Consider the following 27500-nt stretch of genomic DNA (forward strand, 5'->3'; position numbering starts at 1 on the left):
TGCTTCAGTCCTCATATCATAATGGAAACAGTCTGAGCTGTGAAACACACTCCAGTCCACACAGAGAGACAGTGTTAGAGTCAGACACAGCCAGGAAGACCTGCTCTAGTCCTCATAGTGAAAACACTCTGCAGGAGACTACAGTGAAACGACAGTTCCAACATAACCAGACCCCAGATCTCCAAGTGCTTCCGTCAGTCCCTCCAACATGGCATGATGATGATGATAGCCATACTGTACGACAATGATAGTGAGAGGAACGAGTTGGCTGAAGTACTGAGAGATCTTATTTCTCACTGGACCTGTGACACATCTATGGAAACATCTGTGTGTCTCCTCTGCAATGTGGAGGATGTCAGGAACATATGGACCAACCCTCTGAAATACACCAAGCTATTAAACAGCTGCAGACACAATCTAAAACAGCTGCACAGTCTAGAGTCTAGTATGTACTGTATTGTAGACACGATGACTGCCTGCTAGAAACACTCACTGTAGCTGCTAGAAACAGAGTCTAGAGTCTAGTATGTACCCAGTATGTTCTAGAACACATACCGTCTAGTATGTACACATATAGTCTAGTATGTACCCAGTATGTTCTAGAACACATATAGTCTAGTATGTACACATATAGTCTAGTATGTACCTAGCTGCCTGCTAGAAACACACTCTAGAGTCTAGTATGTACTGTATTGTAGACACGATGACTGCCTGCTAGGAACACACTCTAGAGTCTAGTATGTACTGTATTGTAGACACGATGACTGCCTGCTAGGAACACACTCTAGAGTCTAGTATGTACTGTATTGTAGACATGATGACTGCCTGCTAGGAACACAGTCTAGAGTCTAGTATGTACTGTATTGTAGACATGATGACTGCCTGCTAGGAACACACTCTAGAGTCTAGTATGTACTGTAGTGTAGACACGATGACTGCCTGCTAGGAACACACTCTAGAGTCTAGCATGTACTGTATTCTAGACACGATGACTGCCTGCTAGGAACACACTCTAGAGTCTAGCATGTACTGTATTGTAGACACGATGACTGCCTGCTAGGAACACACTCTAGAGTCTAGCATGTACTGTATTGTAGACACGATGACTGCCTGCTAGACACGCTCACTTCCTGCTAGAAACACACTCTAGATAGAGTCTAGCATGTACTGTATTGTAGACACAATGACTGCCTGCTAGACACGCTCACTTCCTGCTAGTAACACACTCTAGATAGAGTCTAGCAGGTACTGTATTGTAGACACGATGGCTGCCTGCTAGACACACACTAGAGTCTAGTATGTACTGTATTGTAGACATGATGACTGCCTGCTAGACACACACTCTAGAGTCTAGTATGTACTGTATTGTAGACATGATGACTGCCTGCTAGAAACACACTCTAGAGTCTAGTATGTACTGCATTGTAGACACGATGACTGCCTGCTAGAAACACACTCTAGAGTCTAGTATGTACTGTATTGTAGACACGATGACTGCCTGCTAGAAACACACTCTAGAGTCTAGTATGTACTTTATTGTAGACATGATGACTGCCTGCTAGACACACACTAGAGTCTAGTATGTACTGGATTGTAGACACGATGACTGCCTGCTAGAAACACACTCTAGAGTCTAGTATGTACTGTATTGTAGACATGATGACTGCCTGCTAGACACACACTAGAGTCTAGTATGTACTGTATTGTAGACATGATGACTGCCTGCTAGAAACACACTCTAGAGTCTAGTATGTACTGTATTGTAGACATGATGACTGCCTGCTAGAAACACACTCTAGAGTCTAGTATGTACTGTATTGTAGACATGATGACTGCCTGCTAGAAACACAGTCTAGTATGTACCCAGTATGTTCTGGAACACATACAGTCTAGTATGTACCCAGTATGTTCTAGAACACATACAGTCTAGTATGTACCCAGTATGTTCTGGAACACATATAGTCTAGTATGTACCCAGTATGTTCTAGAACACATACAGTCTAGTATGTAAACATATAGTTTAGTATGTACCCAGCATGTTCTAGAACACATATAGTCTAGTATGTACCCAGTATAATCTAGAACACATACTGTCTAGAATGTACCCAGTATGTTCTAGAACACATATAGTCTAGTATGTACCCAGTATGTTCTAGAACACATATAGTCTAGTATGTACCCAGTATGTTATAGATCACATACAGTCTAGTATGTACCCAGTATGTTCTAGAACACATATAGTCTAGTATGTACCCAGTATGTTATAGATCACATACAGTCTAGTATGTACCCAGTATGTTCTAGATCACATATAGTCTAATATGTACCCAGTATGTTCTAGAACACATACAGTCTAGTATGTACCCAGTATGTTCTAGAACACATATAGTCTAGTATGTACCCAGTATGTTCTAGAACACATATAGTCTAATATGTACCCAGTATGTTCTAGAACCCACATAGTCTAGTATGTACCCAGTATAATCTAGAACACATATAGTCTAGTATGTACCCAGTATGTTCTAGAACACATACAGTCTAGTATGTACCCAGTATGTTCTAGAACCCACATAGTCTAGTATGTACCCAGTATAATCTAGAACACATATAGTCTAGTATGTACCCAGTATAATCTAGAACACATACAGTCTAGTATGTACCCAGTATAATCTAGAACACATATAGTCTAGTATGTACCCAGTATAATCTAGAACACATATAGTCTAGTATGTACCCAGTATGTTCTAGAACACATATAGTCTAGTATGTACCCAGTATGTTGTAGAACACATACAGTCTAGTATGTACCCAGTATAATCTAGAACACATATAGTCTAGTATGTACCCAGTATAATCTAGAACACATACAGTCTAGTATGTACCCAGTATAATCTAGAACACATACAGTCTAATATTTACACATATAGTCTAGTATGTACCCAGTATAATCTAGAACACATACAGTCTAATATGTACCCAGTATAATCTAGAACACATACAGTCTAATATTTACACATATAGTCTAGTATGTACCCAGTATAATCTAGAACACATATAGTCTAGTATGTACCCAGTATAATCTAGAACACATACAGTCTAGTATGTACCCAGTATAATCTAGATCACATATAGTCTAGTATGTACCCAGTATAATCTAGATCACATATAGTCTAGTATGTACCCAGTATAATCTAGAACACATACAGTCTAGTATGTACCCAGTATAATCTAGAACACATACAGTCTAGTATGTACCCAGTATGTTCTAGAACCCACATAGTCTAGTATGTACCCAGTATAATCTAGAACACATACAGTCTAGTATGTACCCAGTATAATCTAGAACACATACAGTCTAGTATGTACCCAGTATGTTCTAGAACACATACAGTCTAGTATGTACCCAGTACTGTTGAACAGTTCAACTCCTAGACGGATCAATAGGAAAACCACAGAGCAGGCATCACCCTGCTCCAGAGGAAATCGTTGACAGCCATAAACAACACACAAAATAGTAGTTTCCTGTTCCTCCCCTGGATTTAACAGGATTTAGCTGGACAGACTCTTGGGAGAAAGACAACATTACTGTGCGTTTTGAGTCTAGACACTTTACATGGTGCGATAATCCACTTAGACTGTTGTTCATGTGAACCTCTGTGTCTCTCTCTCTCTGCAGGATATGGCTTGTTCATGTGAACCTCTGTGTCTCTCTCTCTCTGCACGATATGGCTTGTTCATGTGAACCTCTGTGTCTCTCTCTCTGCAGGATATGGCTTGTTCATGTGAACCTCTGTGTCTCTCTCTCTGCAGGATATGGCTTGTTCATGTGAACCCCTGTGTCTCTCTCTCTCTGCAGGATGTGGCTTGTTCATGTGAACCTCTGTGTCTCTCTCTCTCTGCAGGATATGACTTGTTCATGTGAACCTCTGTGTCTCTCTCTCTGCAGGATGTGGCTTGTTCATGTGAACCTCTGTGTCTCTCTCTCTGCAGGATATGGCTTTGTGGACTTCGACACCCAGACAGCAGCCCAGAAAGCTGTAGCCTCTCTAAAGGCCAGCGGAGTCCAGGCACAGATGGCCAAGGTACAGGTACTCACTGTGATGAGGTACAGGTACTCACTGTGATGAGGATGAGGGTGAGGTACAGGTACTCACTGTGATGAGGGTGAGGTACAGGTACTCACTGTGATGAGGATGAGGGTGAGGTACAGGTACTCACTGTGATGAGGGTGAGGTACAGGTACTCACTGTGATGAGGATGATGGTGAGGTACAGGTAATCACTGTAATGAGGATGAGGTACAGGTACTCACTGTGATGAGGGTGAGGTACAGGTACTCACTGTGATGAGGATGAGGATGAGGGGGATGGTGAGGTACAGGTACTCACTGTGATGAGGATCATGGTGAGGTACAGGTACTCACTGTGATGATGGTGAGGTACAGGTACTCACTGTGATGAGGATGATGGTGAGGTACAGGTACTCACTGTGATGAGGATGATGGTGAGGTACAGGTACTCACTGTGATGATGGTGAGGTACAGGTACTCACTGTGATGAGGATGATGGTGAGGTACATGTACTCACTGTGATGAGGATGAGGTACAGGTACTCACTGTGATGAGGATGAGGTACAGGTACTCACTGTGATGAGGAGGAGGGTGATGGTGAGGTACAGGCACTCACTGTGATGAGGATGAAGTATAGGTACTCGCTAGGATGAGGGTGATGGTGAGGTACAGGTACTCACTGTGATGAGGATGAGGGTGATGGTGAGGTACAGGCACTCACTGTGATGAGGATGAAGTATAGGTACTCGCTAGGATGAGGGTGATGATGAGAGATTCAGACATCTTGACTTTTCCACATTTTGTTACGTTACATCCTTATTCTAAAATGTATTAAATCATCCCCCCCTCATCAAGCTACACACAATACCCCATAATGACATCACAACACCCCCCATAATGACATCACAATACCCCATAATGACATCACAATACCCCATAATGACATCACAATACCCCATAATGACATCACAACACCCCATAATGACATCACAATACCCCATAATGACATCACAATACCCCATAATGACATCACAATACCCCATAATGACATCACAACACCCCATAATGACATCACAACACCCCATAATGACATCACAATACCCCATAATGACATCACAATACCCCATAATGACATCACAACACCCCATAATGACATCACAATACCCCATAATGACATCACAACACCCCATAATGACATCACAATACCCCATAATGACATCACAATACCCCATAATGACATCACAATACCCCATAATGACATCACAACACCCCATAATGACATCACAACACCCCATAATGACATCACAACACCCCATAATGACTTCACAATACCCCATAATGACATCACAATACCCCATAATGACATCACAATACCCCATAATGACATCACAATACCCCATAATGACATCACAACACCCCATAATGACATCACAACACCCCATAATGACTTCACAATACCCCATAATGACATCACAATACCCCATAATGACATCACAATACCCCATAATCACAATACCCCATAATGACATCACAATACCCCATAATGACATCACAATACCCCATAATGACATCACAACACCCCATAATGACATCACAACACCCCATAATGACATCACAATACCCCATAATGACATCACAATACCCCATAATGACATCACAATACCCCATAATGACATCACAACACCCCATAATGACATCACAATACCCCATAATGACATCACAACACCCCATAATGACATGACAATACCCCATAATGACATCACAATACCCCATAATGACATCACAATACCCCATAATGACATCACAACACCCCATAATGACATCACAACACCCCATAATGACATCACAACACCCCATAATGACTTCACAATACCCCATAATGACATCACAATACCTCATAATGACATCACAATACCCCATAATGACATCACAATACCCCATAATGACATCACAATACCCCAAAATGACAAAGCAAACAGGTTTTTAGAAATGTTTGCAAATGTGTAAAAAAATGCAAAAGTGAATATCACATTTCCATAAGTATTCAGACCCTTTACTCAGTACTTTGTTGAAGCACCTTTGGCAGTGATTACAGCCTCAAGTCTTCTTGGGTGTGATGCTACAAGCTTGGCACACCTGTATTTGGGGAGTTTCTCCCATTCCTCTCTGCAGATCGTCTCAAGCTCTGTCAGGTTGGATGGGGAGCGTCGCTGCACAGCTTTTTTCAGGTCTCTCCAGAGATGTTAGATCGGGTTTCAAATAAGGTATTTAAATTATATATATATTTTTTTTTACATACGCTAAAATTAACTTGTTCATTATGGGGTATTGTGTGTATATTGATGAGGACAAACATTAATTCAATCCATTTTAGAATAAGGCTGTAATGTAACAAAATGTGGTAAAAGTCAAGGGGTCTGAATACCTACGGAATGCACTGTATCTTCATATTCAGTAGAACCTGTTGACCAGTACACTGCAGGATACAGTCAGCTCTGGATTGGTGGAGAGAGAGACTGAATAGCCTGGTTTCCTTACAGAACCAATAGCTTTGTATTAGAGAGAGAGAGACTGAATAGCCTGGTTTCCTTACACAACCAATAGCTTTGTATATATATACAGACACAGACAGTCAGGGCAGGCAGGCAGAGTCATGTCTCTACAAGGTCACGCTCACAACAGCAACAAGGTAAACTTCAGATAATAACCGCATCACCCACTCATCTCTCCTCCTCTCTCCTCCTCTCTCCACATCTCTCCTCCTCTCTCCTCATCTCTCCTCCTCTCTCCTCCTCTCTCCTAATCTCTCTCCTCCTCTCTCCTCTCTCCTCCTCTCTCCTCCTCTCTCCTCCTCTCTTCTCTCCTCCTCCTCTCTCCTCCTCTGTCCTCATCTCTCCTCCCTCTCCTCATCTCTCCTCCTCTCTCCTCCTCTCTCCTCATCTCTCCTCCTCTCTCCTCCTCTCTCCTCATCTCTCTTCCTCTCTCCTCCTCTCCTCATCCTCCTCCTCTCTCTCCTCATCTCTCCTCATCTCTCCTCATCTCTCCTCCTCTCTCCTCCCTCTCCTCATCTCTCCTCCTCTCTCCTAATCTCTCCTCCTCTCTCCTCCTCTCTCCTCCTCTCTCCTCCTCTCTCCTCTCTCACTCATCTCTCCTCCTCTCTCCTCCCCATCTCTCCTCCTCTCTCCTCATCTCTCCTCCTCTCTCCTCCTCTCTCCTCATCTCTCCTCCTCTCTCTCCTCCTCTCTCCTCATCTCTCTCTCTCCTCATTCTCTCTCCTCCTTCCTCCTCCTCTTCCTCTCCTCCTCTCTCCTCATCTCTCCTCCTCTCTCCCTCTCTCTCCTCTTCTCTCTCTCTCCTCCAACCACACACACACACCACTCCACCTCACAATCACCTCCTTCTCTCTCATCTCTCCTCCTCTCCTCTTCCTCTCTCTCCTCATCCTCCTCTCTCCTCCTCTCTCCTCCTCTCTCCTCCTCTCCTCATCTCTCCTCATCTCTCCTCCTCTCTCCTCCTCTCTCCTCCTCTCTCCTCACTCTCTCCTCACTCCTCCTCTCTCCTCATCTCTCCTCATCTCTCCTCCTCTCTCCTCATCTCTCCTCCTCTCTCCTCATCTCTCCCTCTCCTCCTCTCTCCTCTCTCCTCCTCTCTCCCCCTCATCTCTCCTCCTCTCTCCTCCTCCTCCTCTCTCCTCCTCTCTCCTCCATCTCTCCTCTCTCCTCCTCTCATCTCTCCTCATCTCTCCTCATCTCTCCTCCTCTCTCCTCCTCCTCTCCTCCTCTCTCCTCCTCTCTCCCTCCTCTCTCCTCCATCTCTCCTCATCTCTCCCTCCTCTCTCCTCCTCTCTCCTCATCTCTCCTCATCTCTCCTCATCTCTCCTCATCTCTCCTTCTCTCTCCTCATCTCTCCTTCTCTCTCCTCATCTCTCCCCCTCTCCCCTCCTCTCCCCTCATCTCTCCTCCTCTCTCCTCATCTCTCCTCCTCTCTCCTCCTCTCTCCTCCTCTCTCCTCCTCTCTCCTCTCTCCTCATCTCTCCTCCTCTCTCTTCCTCTCTCCTCCTCTCTCCTCCTCTCTCCTTCTCTCTCCTCTCTCCCTCTCCTCCTCACTCCTCTCATCTCTCCTCATCTCTCCTCTCATCTCTCCTCTCTCTCCCCTCTCTCCTCTCTCCTCATCTCTCCTCCTCTCTCCTCTCTCCTCATCTCTCCTCCTTTCCTCCCTCACTCTCTTCTCCTCTCTCCTATCTCTCTCCTCACTCCTCTCATCTCTCCTCATCTCACCTCCTCTCTCCTCTCTCACTCTCTTCTCCTCACTCCTCTCTCTCTCCTCCTCTCTCTCCAGCTTTCAGTGAAAGGCGACTTCCATTTCCATCTTGAATGTTATCTATTATCTCAGACGTCTCAATCCTTTCCTTTCTCACACAACCTTGGTAAGATGGTTGGACGTGTTGGTTTGTGCTTTGGAGGTGATTGTCAATGTCTTGGTTAGAGTGTTACTGAAAAGCTGTTTGTTGAAAAGATTAGCTCGTTGGATAAACAAACAGTTTGACTAGAGTAATCATTTTAATGATCCTCTCACTTGTATTATATTTATGCCATAAGTAGTTGAATGGAAGAGAATAAACTATTCAGCCACTCTGTTAGTTCAGTGGATACGTTATATAATGTGTCTCTGTAAACCTTCTCCTCTGTCCTGCCATGTGCTGGCTCAGCCCTCCCAGGTTATTATACTGTAGTGGTGATGCCTCTCCTCCTCTCCTCTCCTCTCCTCTCCTCTCCTCTCCTCTCCTCTCCCCTCTCCTCTGTCCTGCCATGTGCTGGCTCAGCCCTCCCAGGTTATTATACTGTAGTGGTGATGCCTCTCCTCTCCTCTCCTCTCCTCTCCTCTCCTCTCCTCTCCTCTCCTCTCCTCTCCTCTACTCTACTCTACTCTACTCTACTCTCTTCTCATGTCCGCCCCTCTCCTCTCCTCTCCCCTCTCCTCTGTCCATGTGCTGGCTCAGCCCTCCCAGGTTATTATACTGTAGTGGTGATGCCTCTCCTCTCCTCTCCTCTCCTCTCCTCTACTGTCCTCTACTCTACTCTACTCTACTCTACTCTCTTCTCATGTCCGCCCCTCCCCTCTCCTCTCCTATCCCCTCTCCTCTCCTCTCCTCTCCTCTCCTCTCCTCTCCTCTCCTCTACTCTCCTCTACTCTCCTCTACTCTACTCTACTCTACTCTACTCTACTCTACTCTCTTCTCATGTCCACCCCTCTCCTCACCTCTCCTCTCCTATCCCCTCTCCTCCACTCCACTCCTCTCCCCTCCCCCTGTCCTGTCTGCTTGTCTCCTCTCCTCTCCTCTCCTCTCCTCTCCTCTCCTCTCCTCTCCTCTCCTCTCCTCTCCTCTCCTCTCCTCTCCTCTCCTCTCCTCCACTCCACTCCACTCCTCTCCCCTCCCCACCCCTCTCCTGTCTGCTCGTCTCCCCTCCTCTCAGCTCTCCTCCTCTACCCTCCTCTCCTCTCATGTCCGCCCCTCCCCGCCTCTCCTCTACCCTCCCCTCCCCTCCCATCCCCTCCCCTCCCCTCCCCTCCCCTCCCCTCCCCTCCCCTCCCCTCCCCTCCCCTCCCCTCCCCTCCCCTCTGCCATCTCCTCTCCTCTCCCCTAATGCCCTCCCCTCTCCTCTCCTCCCCCCACTCCTCTCCTCTCCTCTCCTCTCCTCTCCTCTCCTCTCCTCTCCTCTCCTCTCTCTTCCTCCCAGTTTATGAGACTATAGACTGTAATGGTGATTAGGGGTGCAGCTGGAAGGCTCCTCTTAGATTAGATTCCTATACACTAGTATTACTCATTAAACATGTCCTGCATTCTCTCTCTCTCTCTCTCTCTCTCTCTCTCTCTCTCTCTCTCTCTCTCTCTCTCTCTCTCTCTCTCTCTCTCTCTCTCTCCTCCACCCTTATCTCTTTGCTATCAGTGTGCATAGTGATTCTACTACGCCAACTATATCTCATGTTGATTTTAAGGGATGGAGTGGATGGTTATTAGTGTCTGTGACCTCTGTGTCAGCCACTATGACAGTCTCCACAGCATGTGTTGCTCCCTCAGAGTCATTAGCAACACTGCTGAGGACAGAGAGAGAGGAGAGGGGAGAGAGAGGAGGTGGATGAGGAGAGGGGAGAGAGAGAGAGGAGCAGGTGAGGGGAGAGAGGGGAGAGGATGAGAGGGGGGGAGAGGGGAGTGAGAGAGGTGGAGTTGGGGGGAGAGAGTGGAGAGGAGGAGAGGGGGGAGAGGGGGAGGGGGGAGGAGGAGAGGGGAGTGAGAGAGGTGGAGTTGAGGGGAGAGGAGGCGAGGGGAGTGAGAGGAGGAGGGGAGGAGGCGAGAGAGAGGGGAGGAGAGGGGAGAGAATGGAGAGGAGGAGAGGTGAGCGAGAGGAGGAGGAGGAGGGGGGGGATGGAGAGCAGGAGAGGAGGAGGGGGTACAGGCTCCAGCACACTAATTACTGACCTAACCTTGACCAGGGTCTCCTGTCACTGTCTGCATGTGACCCCTTGTACCTGTTTCTCTCTAGGTTTCCATCAGTATTACCTCCCCGTGGGGATATTATCAGCATTATCTCTCCCTCACATCCTTCTGTCTTTGTCTCAGTCCTTCTATTGCTGTTGACAACATCATGAACGACATTCCCCCAGAACTGCTCTGTGTTGTGTTGCCAGCTTTCGGTGTGGTGTGGTCTCTGGCTGATTGATTGAAAACAGATGCCTCGTCTTTTATAGTGTGGTGGACTGACTGGGTGATGACTGTTTAGTGATGGCTGTTTAGTGATGGCTGTTTAGTTATGGCTGTTTAGTGATGGCTGTTTAGTGATGGCTGTTTAGGGATGACTGTTTAGTGATGGCTGTTTAGTTATGACTGTTTAGTGATGGCTGTTTAGTTATGGCTGTTTAGTGATGGCTGTTTGGTTATGGCTGTTTAGGAATGACTGTTTAGTTATAGCTGTTTAGTGATGGCTGTTTGGTTATGGCTGTTTAGGAATGACTGTTTAGTGATGGCTGTTTGGTTATGGCTGTTTAGGAATGACTGTTTAGTGATGGCTGTTTAGTTATGGCTGTTTAGTGATGGCTGTTTAGTGATGGCTGTTTAGGAATGACTGTTTAGTGATGGCTGTTTGGTTATGGCTGTTTAGTGATGGCTGTTTAGGAATGACTGTTTAGTGATGGCTGTTTAGTTATGGCTGTTTAGTGATGGCTGTTTAGTGATGGCTGTTTAGTTATGGCTGTTTAGTGATGGCTGTTTAGTTATGGCTGTTTAGTGATGGCTGTTTAGTGATGGCTGTTTAGGAATGACTGTTTAGGAATGACTGTTTAGTGATGGCTGGAGTTTGTGATGCCTGGACTTAGTAATGGCTGGAGTTAGAGATGGCTGTCATGTTATGGGGGAAAAAAAAGAGTACAGGACTCTCTCTCTCTCTCTCTCTCTCTGTCTCTCTCTCAATGTCTCTGTCTCTCTCTTTCTCTGTGTCTTTCCCTGTCCCTGTCTCTGTCTATATGTTGTATTGTTCAACAATCCCCTGTTCTCCTGTTGTATTGTTCAACAATCCCCTGTTCTCCTGTTGTATTGTTCAACAATCCCCTGTTCTCCCGTTGTATTGTTCAACAATCCCCTGGTCTCCCGTTGTATTGTTCAACAATCCCCCTGGTCTCCCGTTGTATTGTTCAACAATCCCCTGGTCTCCCGTTGTATTGTTCAACAATCCCCTGGTCTCCCGTTGTATTGTTCAACAATCCCCTGTTCTCCCGTTGTATTGTTCAACAATCCCCTGGTCTCCCGTTGTATTGTTCAACAATCCCCCTGGTCTCCCGTTGTATTGTTCAACAATCCCCTGGTCTCCAGTTGTATTGTTCAACAATCCCCTGGTCTCCCGTTGTATTGTTCAACAATCCCCTGTTCTCCCGTTGTATTGTTCAACAATCCCCTGGTCTCCCGTTGTATTGTTCAACAATCCCCTGGTCTCCCATTGTATTGTTCAACAATCCCATGTTCTCCCATTGTATTGTTCAACAATCCCCTGTTCTCCCGTTGTATTATTCAACAATCCCCTGTTCTCCCATTGTATTGTTCAACAATCCCCTGTTCTCCCATTGTATTTTACAACAATCCCCTGTTCTCCCGTTGTATTGTTCAACAATCCCCTGTTCTCCCATTGTATTGTACAACAATCCCCTGGTCTCCCGTTGTATTGTACAACAATCCCCTGTTCTCCCGTTGTATTGTTCAACAATCCCCTGGTCTCCCGTTTTATTGTTCAACAATCCCCTGTTCTCCCGTTGTATTGTTCAACAATCCCGTGTTCTCCTGTTGTATTGTTCAACAATCCCCTGTTCTCCTGTTGTATTGTTCAACAATCCCCTGTTCTCCCGTTGTATTGTTCAACAATCCCCTGGTCTCCTGTTGTATTGTTCAACAATCCCCTGTACTTTATCTGTTCACAACCCAACATCAGGGAATACAGCCCACAGATGTCTTTCCTTTCTGGACGTTTACATGTGTAGTTGTACCAGTTTAACCCTTAGCTGGTTGTTTACATGTGTAGTTGTACCAGTTTAGCCCTTAACTCTCCACGGTAGCTGGTTGTTTACATGTGTAGTTGTACCAGTTTAACCCTTAGCTGGTTGTTTACATGTGTAGTTGTACCAGTTTAGCCCTTAACTCTCCACGGTAGCTGGTTGTTTACATGTATAGTTGTACCACTTAACTCTCCACGGTAGCTGGCCGTTTACATGTATAGTTGTACCAGTTTAACCCTTAACTCTCCACTGTAGCTGGCCATTTACATGTATAGTTGTACCAGTTTAACCCTTAACTCTCCATTGTAGCTGGTTGTTTACATGTATAGTTGTACCAGTTTAACCCTTAACTCTCCACTGTAGCTGGCCATTTACATGTGTAGTTGTACCAGTTTAACCCTTAACTCTCCATTGTAGCTGGTTGTTTACATGTATAGTTGTACCAGTTTAACCCTTAACTCTCCATTGTAGCTGGTTGTTTACATGTATAGTTGTACCAGTTTAACCCTTAACTCTCCACTGTAGCTGGTTGTTTACATGTATAGTTGTACCAGTTTAACCCTTAACTCTCCACTGTAGCTGGTTGTTTACATGTGTAGTTGTACCAGTTTAACCCTTAGCTGGCCGTTTACATGTGTAGTTGTACCAGTTTAACCCTTATCTCTCCACTGTAGCTGGCCCCCGTCCAGGACATGTGTTCTATCTTCATGTCTGATGGCCAGAGGTAAATGGACTGGTGAAATTTAGATAATGGGAGAAGATGGGGTTTGTGTGCTTCAGAGGCGAGGACAGTCCCCAATGGAATTATGGGTAATGTAGTCTGAATGAGAGTAACTCCAAGCCTCCAGATCTCAGTGGGCCTGCATTTGCAGCTGCGTGGGAGAGGAGAGGGCTTTTAGTGGGGACCACTCAGACACAGCCTGTCAAACCAGCCTCACTCAATCATCCCAGTGAGGGAACCCAGGGACCTATGAATGGGTTGGGATGGACTGGGCCTGGAGAAAAGCAGACAGAGAGAGGACTAAGAGCCCTCAGAAAACAGCCTGAGTATCAGATACTCATAGGGTAGGGGTTGCCTGGGGGAGAGGAAGACCAGACAGACAGACAGACAGACAGACAGACAGACAGACAGACAGACAGACAGACAGACAGACAGACAGACAGACAGACAGGCAGACAGAGACAGACAGACTGAAACAGAAAGACAGACAGACAGACAGACAGACAGACAGACAGACAGACAGACTGAAACAGAAAGACAGACACAGACAGAGACACAGACAGAGACACAGACAGACAGTGTCATGTCTCTACAAGGTCACGCTCACAACAGCAACAAGGTACAAAGTCAGTAGTGTAGTAACAGCTGCTGCTGCTGTTTAAGGGAACAGAGTGTTCTAGGCAGGAACATGAAAGGGAAGGATGGAAGGAAGGGAGGTTTGGGATACACTCCAGCCTGTCTCACAGCCAGTCCGGGGGTTGTGGTTCACCCTAACTTCCTCTAGCTGATCCTGGATCAGGTCCTGTGGTTTCAACCCAACAACTCACTGTCAGGACACCAGTAACTATCCATTAGAGCATCAGTACCCACCAGACAACATCAGGACACCAGTAACTACCAGACAACATCAGGACACCAGACAACATCAGGACACCAGTAACTACCAGACAACATCAGGACACCAGACAACATCAGGACACCAGTAAACACCAGACAACATCAGGACACCAGACAACATCAGGACACCAGACAACATCAGGACACCAGTAACTACCAGACAACATCAGGACACCAGACAACATCAGGACACCAGACAACATCAGGACACCAGTAAACACCAGACAACATCAGGACACCAGACAACATCAGGACACCAGTAAACACCAGACAACATCAGGACACCAGTAAACACCAGACAACATCAGGACACCAGACAACATCAGGACACCAATAACTATCCATTAGAACGCCAGTGGCCCATCAGAGTGGCCTATCAGAGTGACCTATCATAGTGACCAATCAGAGTGGAGAAAAACATTGGAGAAAATGCATCCCATAATATTTGAACATGTAAATAGCTTTTCTATCATTCAGCCTACAGTAGGAGCCAATGCATCCCATAATATTTTAACATGTAAATAGCTGTTCTATCATTCAGCCTACAGTAGGAGCCAACGCATCCCATAATATTTGAACATGTAAATAGCTGTTCTGTCATTCGGCCTACAGTAGGAGCCAACGCATCCCATAATATTTGAACATGTAAATAGCTGTTCTGTCATTCAGCCTACAGTAGGAGCCAACGCATCCCATAATATTTGAACATGTAAATAGCTGTTCTGTCATTCGGCCTACAGTAGGAGCCAATGTATCCCATAATATTTTAACATGAGGACACCAGTAACTACCAGACAACATCAGGACACCAGACAACATCAGGACACCAATAACTATCCATTAGAATGCCAGTGACCTATCAGTGGCCTATCAGAGTGACCTATCAGAGTGACCTATCAGAGTGACCTATCAGAGTGACCTATCAGAGTGGAGAAAAACATTGCAGAAAATGCATCCCATAATATTTGAACATGTAAATAGCTGTTCTATCATTCGGCCTACAGTAGGAGCCAACGTGTGGTGTTCAATGTTCGGTCTACATTCCATGAGACTTTTGAAAGAACAACAACATGCCGATCTTTGACCGTAACCTGTTAATCCACTTGTCCTTCAGACTAGACGGTGACTGGACATGTTGTTGAGTTGTTTGATGCCAGAAACCACTTCACTAAAATAAAATGCCTTATTATTATTCAATACCATTATTACAAGAGAATCAGACACATATGCTCCCGTCTGCCTGTTGACTACGTATCTTATTCAAGCCTGTCTCAAAATACAACACTGCCCCTTTAAGACAACAAAAAGGTCTTTACCTGTCCTGGGATATTAATAACGAAAAGGTCTTTACCTGTCCTGGGATATTAATAACGAAAAGGTCTTTACCTGTCCTGGGATATTAATAACGAAAAGGTCTTTACCTGTCCTGGGATATTAATAACGAAAAGGTCTTTACCTGTCCTGGGATATTAATAACGAAAAGGTCTTTACCTGTCCTGGGATATTAATAACGAAAAGGTCTTTACCTGTCCTGGGATATTAATAACGAAAAGGTCTTTACCTGTCCTGGGATATTAATAACGAAAAGGTCTTTACCTGTCCTGGGATATTAACAACGAAAAGGTCTTTACCTGTCCTGGGATATTAATAACGAAAAGGTCTTTACCTGTCCTGGGATATTAACAACGAAAAGGTCTTTACCTGTCCTGGGATATTAATAACGAAAAGGTCTTTACCTGTCCTGGGATATTAATAACAAAAAGGTCTTTACCTGTCCTGGGATATTAATAACGAAAAGGTCTTTACCTGTCCTGGGATATTAATAACGAAAAGGTCTTTACCTGTCCTGGGATATTAATAACGAAAAGGTCTTTACCTGTCCTGGGATATTAATAACGAAAAGGTCTTTACCTGTCCTGGGATATTAATAACGAAAAGGTCTTTACCTGTCCTGGGATATTAATAACGAAAAGGTCTTTACCTGTCCTGGGATATTAATAACGAAAAGGTCTTTACCTGTCCTGGGATATTAATAACGAAAAGGTCTTTACCTGTCCTGGGATATTAACAACGAAAAGGAGAGAGACTTTTAGACTTCAAGACCATCAAACTTTAGTGGAGCTGGTCAACAATCACCCGGAAGTCATCGCTGAGAGCCCACAATCACCTGGTAGTGATAGCTGAGAACCCACAATCACCTGGAAGTGATAGCTGAGAACCCACAATCACCCGGAAGTGATCGCTGAGAACCCACAATCACCTGGAAGTGATAGCTGAGAACCCACAATCACCCGGAAGTGATCGCTGAGAACCCACAATCACCCGGAAGTGATAGCTGAGAACCCACAATCACCCGGAAGTGATCGCTGAGAACCCACAATCACCCAGAAGTGATAGCTGATAACCCACAATCACCCGGAAGTGATCGCTGAGAACCCACAATCACCTGGAAGTGATAGCTGAGGACCCACAATCACCCGGAAGTGATCGCTGAGAACCCACAATCACCCGGAAGTCATCGCTGAGAACCCACAATCACCCAGAAGTGATCGCTGAGAACCCACAATCACCCGGAAGTGATCGCTGAGAACCCACAATCACCCGGAAGTGATCGCTGAGAACCCACAATCACCCAGAAGTGATCGCTGAGAACCCACAATCACCCAGAAGTGATCGCTGAGAACCCACAATCACCCGGAAGTGATCGCTGAGAACCCACAATCACCCGGAAGTGATCGCTGAGAACCCACAATCACCCAGAAGTGATCGCTGAGAACCCACAATCACTCAGAAGTGATCGCTGAGAACCCACAATCACCCGGAAGTGATCGCTGAGAACCCACAATCACCCAGAAGTGATCGCTGAGAACCCACAATCACTCAGAAGTGATCGCTGAGAACCCACAATCACTCGGAAGGGATCGCTGAGAACCCACAATCACTCAGAAGTGATCGCTGAGAACCCACAATCACCCGGAAGTCATCGCTGAGAACCCAGAATCACCCGGAAGGGATCGCTGAGAACCCACAATCACCCAGAAGTGATCGCTGAGAACCCACAATCACTCAGAAGTAATCGCTGAGAACCCACAATCACTCGGAAGGGATCGCTGAGAACCCACAATCACCCAGAAGGGATCGCTGAGAACCCAGAATCACCCGGAAGTGATCGCTGAGAACCCAGAATCACCCGGAAGTGATCGCTGAGAACCCACAATCACCCGGAAGTGATCGCTGAGAACCCACAATCACCCGGAAGTGATCGCTGAGAACCCACAATCACCCAGAAGTGATAGCTGATAACCCACAATCACCCGGAAGTGATCGCTGAGAACCCACAATCACCTGGAAGTGATAGCTGAGGACCCACAATCACCCGGAAGTGATCGCTGAGAACCCACAATCACCCGGAAGTCATCGCTGAGAACCCACAATCACCCAGAAGTGATCGCTGAGAACCCAGAATCACCCGGAAGTGATCGCTGAGAACCCAGAATCACCCGGAAGTGATCGCTGAGAACCCACAATCACCCGGAAGTGATAGCTGAGAACCCACAATCACCTGGAAGTGATCGCTGAGAACCCACAATCACCCAGAAGTGATAGCTGATAACCCACAATCACCCGGAAGTGATCGCTGAGAACCCACAATCACCTGGAAGTGATAGCTGAGGACCCACAATCACCCGGAAGTGATCGCTGAGAACCCACAATCACCCGGAAGTGATCGCTGAGAACCCACAATCACCCAGAAGTGATAGCTGATAACCCACAATCACCCGGAAGTGATCGCTGAGAACCCACAATCACCTGGAAGTGATAGCTGAGGACCCACAATCACCCGGAAGTGATCGCTGAGAACCCACAATCACCCGGAAGTCATCGCTGAGAACCCACAATCACCCAGAAGTGATCGCTGAGAACCCAGAATCACCCGGAAGTGATCGCTGAGAACCCAGAATCACCCGGAAGTGATCGCTGAGAACCCACAATCACCCGGAAGTGATAGCTGAGAACCCACAATCACCCGGAAGTGATCGCTGAGAACCCACAATCACCCAGAAGTGATAGCTGATAACCCACAATCACCCGGAAGTGATCGCTGAGAACCCACAATCACCTGGAAGTGATAGCTGAGGACCCACAATCACCCGGAAGTGATCGCTGAGAACCCACAATCACCCGGAAGTCATCGCTGAGAACCCACAATCACCCAGAAGTGATCGCTGAGAACCCACAATCACCCGGAAGTGATCGCTGAGAACCCACAATCACCCGGAAGTGATCGCTGAGAACCCACAATCACCCAGAAGTGATCGCTGAGAACCCACAATCACCCAGAAGTGATCGCTGAGAACCCACAATCACCCGGAAGTGATCGCTGAGAACCCACAATCACCCGGAAGTGATCGCTGAGAACCCACAATCACCCGGAAGTGATCGCTGAGAACCAGGGTCATCATTATACAAGGTCATCTTCTCAGTTTACCACTCCATAACACACAGATACTAATGCAACATGGGACTCTGGGTCCTCCTCACAAGTCCAGTGTTCATCTGCTGCTTGTGGGAAACTGGAGGGATGGTTCACCTGGCCCTGGTAGACATGCCAGCATTTCCCAGACACTAATCATTCAATGGAATGCAGGCTGTAGGGTTTTATCACCAGGCCATCTTATATCAATTGCCCGCGTTAAGCCCCAGAGGCCCAACTCAGTCACACAGACACAGATGAGAGAGTACTAATCAAAGCTATTCGATGCATAAACAGTATTAAAACAGAATCTTGTAATTTTCTACCGTACAGTGGGGCAAAAAAAGTATTTAGTCAGCCACCAATTGTGCAAGTTTTCCCACTTAAAAAGATGAGAGAGGCCTGTAATTTTCATCATAGGTACCATTCAACTATGAAAGACAAATAAGTATTTCAAGGTCCTGGAGTGGCATAGCCAGTCTCCAGATCTCAACCCCATAGAAAATCTTTGGAGGGAGTTGAAATTCCGTGTTTCCCAGCAACAGACCCAAAACATCACTGCTCTAGAGGAGATCTGCATGGAGGAATGGGCCAAAATACCAGCAACAGTGTGTGGAAAACTTGTGAAGACTTACAGAAAACGTTTGACCTCTGTCATTGCCAACAAAGGGTATATAACAAAGTATTGAGATAAACTTTTGTTATTGACCAAATACTCATTTTCCACCATAAACTGCAAATAAATTCATAAAAAATCCTACAATGTGATTTTCAGGATTTTCTTTTCTCATTTTGTCTGTCATAGTTGAAGTGTATCTATGATGAAAATTACAGGCCTCTCTCATCTTTTTAAGTGGGAGAACTTGCACAATTGGTGGCTGACTAAATACTTTTTTTTGGCCCCACTGTGTGTGCACTTAGATGAGGGCATGGAAGAAAATGCCTATTAAAGTGTATGAATAGGGGCTTGTTCACATGTAGTTATGCTGCTGTTAAACAGTATGTGATGCACGTAACAATGAAAAGAGAGCTTCCATTCTCCCAGCACACATGAACAATAGGCTGAGACCAACTTGTAGGGAGAAGCATCGATTCGTTCCAAAGAGCAGTTCTCAATCAGCACAGAGAGATGTGGAGGTTAATCCCCTTCTCTCGTCTCCTCTCCTATCCACTATTCTCCTCTCCTCTCCTATCCCCTCTTCTCTTCTCATCTCCTCGCCTATCCCTTCTCTTCTCCTCTCCTATCCCCTCTTCTCCTCTCCTCTCCTATCCACTCTTCTCCTCTCCTCTCCTATCCCCTCTTCTCTTCTCATCTCCTCTCCTATCCCCTCTTCTCCTCTCCTCTCCTATCCACTCTTCTCCTCTCCTCTCCTATCCCCTCTTCTCCTCTCCTCTCCACTCTTCTCCTCTCCTCTCCTATCCCTCTTCTCATCTCCTCGCCTATCCCTTCTTCCCTTCTCTCCTCTCCCCTCTTATACTTTCCTCTACTATCCCCTCTTCTCTCCTGTTCTATCTCCTCTTCTCTCCTCTTCTATCCCTTCGCCTCCCCTCTCCTATTCCGTCTTCTCCTCTCCTCTCCTATCCTCTCTTCTCCTCTCCTCTCCTCTCCTATCCCCTCTTCTCCTCTCCTCTCCTATCCCCTCTTCTCCTCTCCTCTCCTCTCCTCTCCTATCCCCTCTTATCCTCTCCTCTCCTATTCCCTCTTCTCCTCTCCTCTCCTCTCCTCTCCTCTCCTCATCTCCTGTCCTCCCCTCTTCTCCCGTAACTTCTCAATTAAAGACATGCCCTGAAGCCATCCATCCAAAATTCAATACAGTACACCAAGCCAAACCCAGTTTGACTAGAGTACAAAGAGATCAGCAAACAAAAGGAAGAAAAGGCATTAACATTATGAAGAATGTCTTACATCAACTGTAATGTAATATAATATGAAATATGAAACTCCTTTTCCCCAAGATCAGAAACAAACCAGCCAGCATTCACCCAGTCAGTTGAGTTATACTAGCCAGCATTCAGCCAGTCAGTTGAGTTATACCAGCCAGCATTCAGCCAGTCAGTTGAGTTATACCAGCCAGCCAGCATTCAGCCAGTCAGTTGAGTTATACCAGCCAGCCAGCATTCAGCCAGTCAGTTGAGTTATACCAGCCAGCATTCACCCAGTCAGTTGAGTTATACTAGCCAGCATTCAGCCAGTCAGTTGAGTTATACCAGCCAGCATTCACCCAGTCAGTTGAGTTATACTAGCCAGCATTCAGCCAGTCAGTTGAGTTATACTAGCCAGCATTCAGCCAGTCAGTTGAGTTATACCAGCCAGCATTCAGCCAGTCAGTTGAGTTATACTAGCCAGCATTCAGCCAGTCAGTTGAGTTATAACAGCCAGCATTCAGCCAGTCAGTTGAGTTATACTAGCCAGCATTCAGCCAGTCAGTTGAGTTATACTAGCCAGCATTCAGCCAGTCAGTTGAGTTATACCAGCCAGCATTCACCCAGTCAGTTGAGTTATACTAGCCAGCATTCAGCCAGTCAGTTGAGTTATACTAGCCAGCATTCAGCCAGTCAGTTGAGTTATACCAGCCAGCATTCAGCCAGTCAGTTGAGTTATACTAGCCAGCATTCAGCCAGTCAGTTGAGTTATAACAGCCAGCATTCAGCCAGTCAGTTGAGTTATACTAGCCAGCATTCAGCCAGTCAGTTGAGTTATACCAGCCAGCATTCAGCCAGTCAGTTGAGTTATACCAGCCAGCCAGCATTCAGCCAGTCAGTTGAGTTATACCAGCCAGCCAGCATTCAGCCAGTCAGTTGAGTTATACTAGCCAGCATTCAGCCAGTCAGTTGAGTTATAACAGCCAGCATTCAGCCAGTCAGTTGAGTTATACCAGCTAGCATTCAGCCAGTCAGTCGAGTTATACCAGCCAGCCAGCATTCAGCCAGTCATTTGTTATACCAGCCAGCATTCAGCCAGACAGTTGTTATACCAGCCAGCATTCAGCCAGTCAGTTGAGTTATACCAGCCAGCCAGCATTCAGCCAGTCATTTGTTATACCAGCCAGCATTCAGCCAGACAGTTGTTATACCAGCCAGCATTCAGCCAGTCAGTTGAATTATACCAGCCAGCCAGCCAGTCAGTTTAGTTCTAACAGCCAGCATTCAGCCAGTCAGTTGTTATACCAGCCAGCCAGCATTCAGCCAGTCAGTTGAGTTTTACTAGCCAGCAGTTGTTATACCAGCCAGCATTCAGCCAGTCAGTTGAGTTATACCAGCCAGCCAGCCAGTCAGTTTAGTTCTAACAGCCAGCATTCAGCCAGTCAGTTGTTATACCAGCCAGCCAGCATTCAGCCAGTCAGTTGAGTTATACCAGCCAGCCAGCATTCAGCCAGTCAGTTGAGTTATACTAGCCAGCATTCAGCCAGTCAGTTGAGTTATACCAGCCAGCATTTAGCCAGTCAGTCAAATTATACCAGCCAGCATTCAGCCAGTCAGTTGAGCTATACAAGCCAGCCAGCATTCAGCCAGTCAGTTGAGTTATACCAGCCAGCATTCAGCCAGTCAGTTGAGTTATATCAACCAGCATTCAGCCAGTCAGTTGAGTTATACCAGCCAGCATTCAGCCAGTCAGTTGAGTTATACTAGCCAGCATTCAGCCAGTCAGTTGAGTTATACTAGCCAGCATTCAGCCAGTCAGTTGAGGTATACCAGCCAGCATTCAGCCAGTCAGTTGAGGTATACCAGCCAGCATTCAGCCAGTCAGTTGAGTTATACTAGCCAGCATTCAGCCAGTCAGTTGAGTTATAACAGCCAGCATTCAGCCAGTCAGTCGAGTTATACCAGCCAGCATTCAGCCAGTCAGTTGAATTATACCAGCCAGCCAGCATTCAGCCAGTCAGTTGAGCTATACCAGCCAGCCAGCCAGTCAGTTGAGTTATACCAGCCAGCATTCAGCCAGTCAGTTGAGTTATACCAGCCAGCCAGCATTCAGCCAGTCAGTTGTTATACCAGCCAGCATTCAGCCATTCAGTTGAGTTATAACAGCCAGCATTCACCCAGTCAGTTGAATTATACCAGCCAGCCAGCATCTCTCTTTCTCTCTCTCCTCTGTTCCCCCAACCCTCTCCCTAATAAAACAGTTTCTCTGTTGAATTTGTTGCAGTATCGATCCCTGTGTCAATCTACGCAGGAATACAATAACATGTTATGGCTCTGTGGTGATGCCACCTCAGATAGTGTGATGCCACCTCAGATAGTGTGATGCCACCTCAGATAGTGTGATGCCACCTCAGATAGTGTGATGCCACCTCAGATAGTGTGATGCCACCTCAGATAGTGTGATGCCACCTCAGATAGTGTGATGCCACCTCAGATAGTGTGATGCCACCTCAGATAGTGTGATGCCACCTCAGATAGGGTGACATGGCACTGTGATGATGCCACCTCAGATAGTGTGACATGGCACTGTGATGATGCCACCTCAGATAGTGTGATGCCACCTCAGATAGTGTGATGCCACCTCAGATAGTGTGATGCCACCTCAGATAGTGTGATGCCACCTCAGATAGTGTGATGCCACCTCAGATAGTGTGATGCCACCTCAGATAATGTGATGCCACCTCAGATAGTGTGATGCCACCTCAGATAGTGTGATGCCACCTCAGATAGGGTGACATGGCACTGTGATGATGCCACCTCAGATAGTGTGACATGGCACTGTGATGATGCCACCTCAGATAGTGTGACATGGCACTGTGATGATGCCACCTCAGATAGTGTGATGCCACCTCAGATAGTGTGATGCCACCTCAGATAGTGTGATGCCACCTCAGATAGTGTGATGCCACCTCAGATAGTGTGATGCCACCTCAGATAGTGTGATGCCACCTCAGATAGTGTGATGCCACCTCAGATAGTGTGATGCCACCTCAGATAGTGTGACATGGCAATGTGGTGATGCCACCTCAGATAGTGTGATGCCACCTCAGATAGTGTGATGCCACCTCAGATAGTGTGACATGGAATGTGGTGATGCCACCTCAGATAGTGTGACATGGCACTGTGGTGATGCCACCTCAGATAGTGTGACATGGCACTGTGGTGATGCCACCTCAGATAGTGTGACATGGCACTGTGGTGATGCCACCTCAGATAGTGTGACATGGCACTGTGGTGATGCCACCTCAGATAGTGTGACATGGCACTGTGGTGATGCCACCTCAGATAGTGTGACATGGCACTGTGGTGATGCCACCTCAGATAGTGTGACATGGCACTGTGGTGATGCCACCTCAGATAGTGTGACATGGCACTGTGGTGATGCCACCTCAGATAGTGTGACATGGACTGTGGTGATGCCACCTCAGATAGTGTGACATGGAATGTGGTGATGCCACCTCAGATAGTGTGACATGGAATGTGGTGATGCCACCTCAGATAGTGTGATGCCACCTCAGATAGTGTGACATGGCACTGTGATGATGCCACCTCAGATAGTGTGATGCCACCTCAGATAGTGTTATGCCACCTCAGATAGTGTGATGCCACCTCAGATAGTGTGACATGGATCTGTGATGATGCCACCTCAGATAGTGTGATGCCACCTCAGATAGTGTGACATGGCAATGTGGTGATGCCACCTCAGATAGTGTGATGCCACCTCAGATAGTGTGATGCCACCTCAGATAGTGTGACATGGCAATGTGGTGATGCCACCTCAGATAGTGTGACATGGCACTGTGGTGATGCCACCTCAGATAGTGTGACATGGCACTGTGGTGATGCCACCTCAGATAGTGTGACATGGCACTGTGGTGATGCCACCTCAGATAGTGTGACATGAAACTGTGGTGATGCCACCTCAGATAGTGTGATACCACCTCAGATAGTGTGATGCCACCTCAGATAGTGTGACATGGCACTGTGGTGATGCCACCTCAGATAGTGTGACATGAAACTGTGGTGATGCCACCTCAGATAGTGTGACATGAAACTGTGGTGATGCCACCTCAGATAGTGTGACATGGCACTGTGGTGATGCCGCCTCAGATAGTGTGACATGAAACTGTGGTGATGCCACCTCAGATAGTGTGATACCACCTCAGATAGTGTGATGCCACCTCAGATAGTGTGATACCACCTCAGATAGTGTGATGCCATCTCAGATAGTGTGATACCACCTCAGATAGTGTGATGCCACCTCAGATAGTGTGACATGGCACTGTGGTGATGCCACCTCAGATAGTGTGACATGGCACTGTGGTGATGCCACCTCAGATAGTGTGATACCACCTCAGATAGTGTGATGCCACCTCAGATAGTGTGACATGGCACTGTGGTGATGCCACCTCAGATAGTGTGACATGGCACTGTGGTGATGCCACCTCAGATAGTGTGACATGGAATGTGGTGATGCAACCTCAGATAGTGTGATGCCACCTCAGATAGTGTGACATGGCACTGTGGTGATGCCACCTCAGATAGTGTGACATGGAATGTGGTGATGCCACCTCAGATAGTGTGATGCCACCTCAGATAGTGTGATGCCACCTCAGATAGTGTGACATGGAATGTGGTGATGCCACCTCAGATAGTGTGATGCCACCTCAGATAGTGTGATGCCACCTCAGATAGTGTGATGCCACCTCAGATAGTGTGATACCACCTCAGATAGTGTGACATGGCACTGTGGTGATGCCACCTCAGATAGTGTGACATGGAATGTGGTGATGCCACCTCAGATAGTGTGATGCCACCTCAGATAGTGTGACATGGATCTGTGATGATGCCACCTCAGATAGTGTGACATGGACTGTGGTGATGCCACCTCAGATAGTGTGACATGGACTGTGGTGATGCCACCTCAGATAGTGTGACATGGAATGTGGTGATGCCACCTCAGATAGTGTGATGCCACCTCAGATAGTGTGACATGGATCTGTGATGATGCCACCTCAGATAGTGTGATGCCACCTCAGATAGTGTGACATGGCTCTGTGATGATGCCACCTCAGATAGTGTGATGCCACCTCAGATAGTGTGACATGGCAATGTGGTGATGCCACCTCAGATAGTGTGATACCACCTCAGATAGTGTGACATGGCACTGTGATGATGCCACCTCAGATAGTGTGACATGGCACTGTGGTGATAACCTAGTTACCTGGTCAGCTGGTCACCTGGCTACCTAGTTACCTGGATACCTAGTTACCTGGTTACCTGGCTACCTGATTACCTGGCTACCTGGCTACCTAGTTACCTGGCTACCTGGCTACCTGATTACTTGATTACCTGGCTACCTGGTCACCTGGCTACCTGGCCACCTGGCTACCTGGTCACCTGGTTACCTGGCTACTTGGTCACCTGGCTACCTGGTTACCTGGCTACCTGGCTACCTGGCTACCTGATTACCTGGGTATCTGGTCACCTGGCTATCTGGTTACCTGGTTACCTGGTTACCTGGCTACCTGGTCACCTGGCTACCTGGTCACCTGGCTACCTGGTTACCTAGGCTCGGCCTCTTATGTTGCTGGTCAGAATGGTAGAGGTGATGGCTGATCGATGTAGAGGACGATGAAGAGGTTTGTGTGTGTGTTCATGTGTACATACGTTATGTATGTGAGTCGATGGAAGGTTATTACCACGTAGTGTCCTTGAGGATAATGGTAATCAGATGGTGGTGTAGTTGGCTCTATAATGATCTACACACACAAACACACAGACACACAAACTGCTGCATTTTCTGCTGACTCAACCTCCCTCCCTCGCTCTCTCTCCATCTCTCTCTCTCTCTCTCCCTCTCGCTCTCTCTCCCTCTCGCTCTCTCTCCATCTCTCTCTCTCGATCTCCATCTCTCTCTCTCGCTCTCAATCTCTCTCTCTCTCGCTCTCCATCTCTCTCTCTCGCTCTCAATCTCTCTCTCTCTCGCTCTCTCTCTCTCGATCTCTCTCCATCTCTCTCTCTCGATCTCCATCTCTCTCTCTCTCGCTCTCAATCTCTCTCTCTCTCGCTCTCCATCTCTCTCTCTCTCGCTCTCAATCTCTCTCTCTCTCGCTCTCGCTCTCTCTCTCGATCTCCATCTCTCTCTCTCTCTCTCGCTCTCCCTCGATCTCCATCTCTCTCCCTATCTCTCTCACTCCCTCTCTCTCTTCTCTCTCTTTATCCTTCCCTCTCTCTAATTTCTGAATAACCTTATGGTGTCTCTCCATTACTTTATTTTTACAACATAGTATTAGAATACCCAGCATCTACAGTACACCTCCCATACTGGAGATAGACACTACACTACACTACCCAGCCTGCCATGCAGCCACTACACTACACTTCCCATTCTGGAGATATACACTACACTACACTTTATATACTACAGATATAACCAACAGTACACATCCCATACTGTAGGTAGACTCTACAGTACACCTCCCATACTGGAGATAGACACTAAACTACACTTCCCATACTGGAGATAGACACTACAGTACACTTTACATACTACAGATAGACACAACAGTACACATCCCATACTGTAGGTAGACACTACAGTACACCTCACATACTGTAGAAAGACACTAAACTACACTTCCCATACTGGATATAGACACTACACTACACTTCCAATACTGTAGACAGACACTACACTTCCCATACTGTAGACAGACACTACACTACACTTCCCATACTGTAGGCAGACACTACAGTACATCTTCCATACTGTAGGTAGACATTACAATACACTTCCCATACTGGAGATAGACACTACAGTACACTTCCCACACTGTAAATAGACACTGAACTACACTTCCCATACAGTAGATAGAC

At 46.7% G+C, this 27500-nt stretch overlaps 1 protein-coding gene across 1 annotated transcript in view; it reads left to right on the forward strand.

Moving 5' to 3' along the window:
* Positions 1–27500, forward strand: part of LOC149984282 (RNA-binding motif, single-stranded-interacting protein 3-like) — a 235655-nt gene that overhangs the window by 133330 nt on the left and 74825 nt on the right. Inside the window, exon 4 of the mRNA XM_090230528.1 lies at positions 3991–4082. Coding sequence (XP_090086654.1) covers positions 3991–4082 — 92 coding nt within the window. The remainder of the gene's footprint in view (positions 1–3990; positions 4083–27500) is intronic.

This window comes from Oncorhynchus mykiss, chromosome 3 (assembly GCF_057628025.1).
Source record: "Oncorhynchus mykiss isolate SJ-2025 chromosome 3, ASM5762802v1, whole genome shotgun sequence".
In the NCBI taxonomy this organism is placed as follows: Eukaryota; Metazoa; Chordata; class Actinopteri; order Salmoniformes; family Salmonidae; genus Oncorhynchus; species Oncorhynchus mykiss.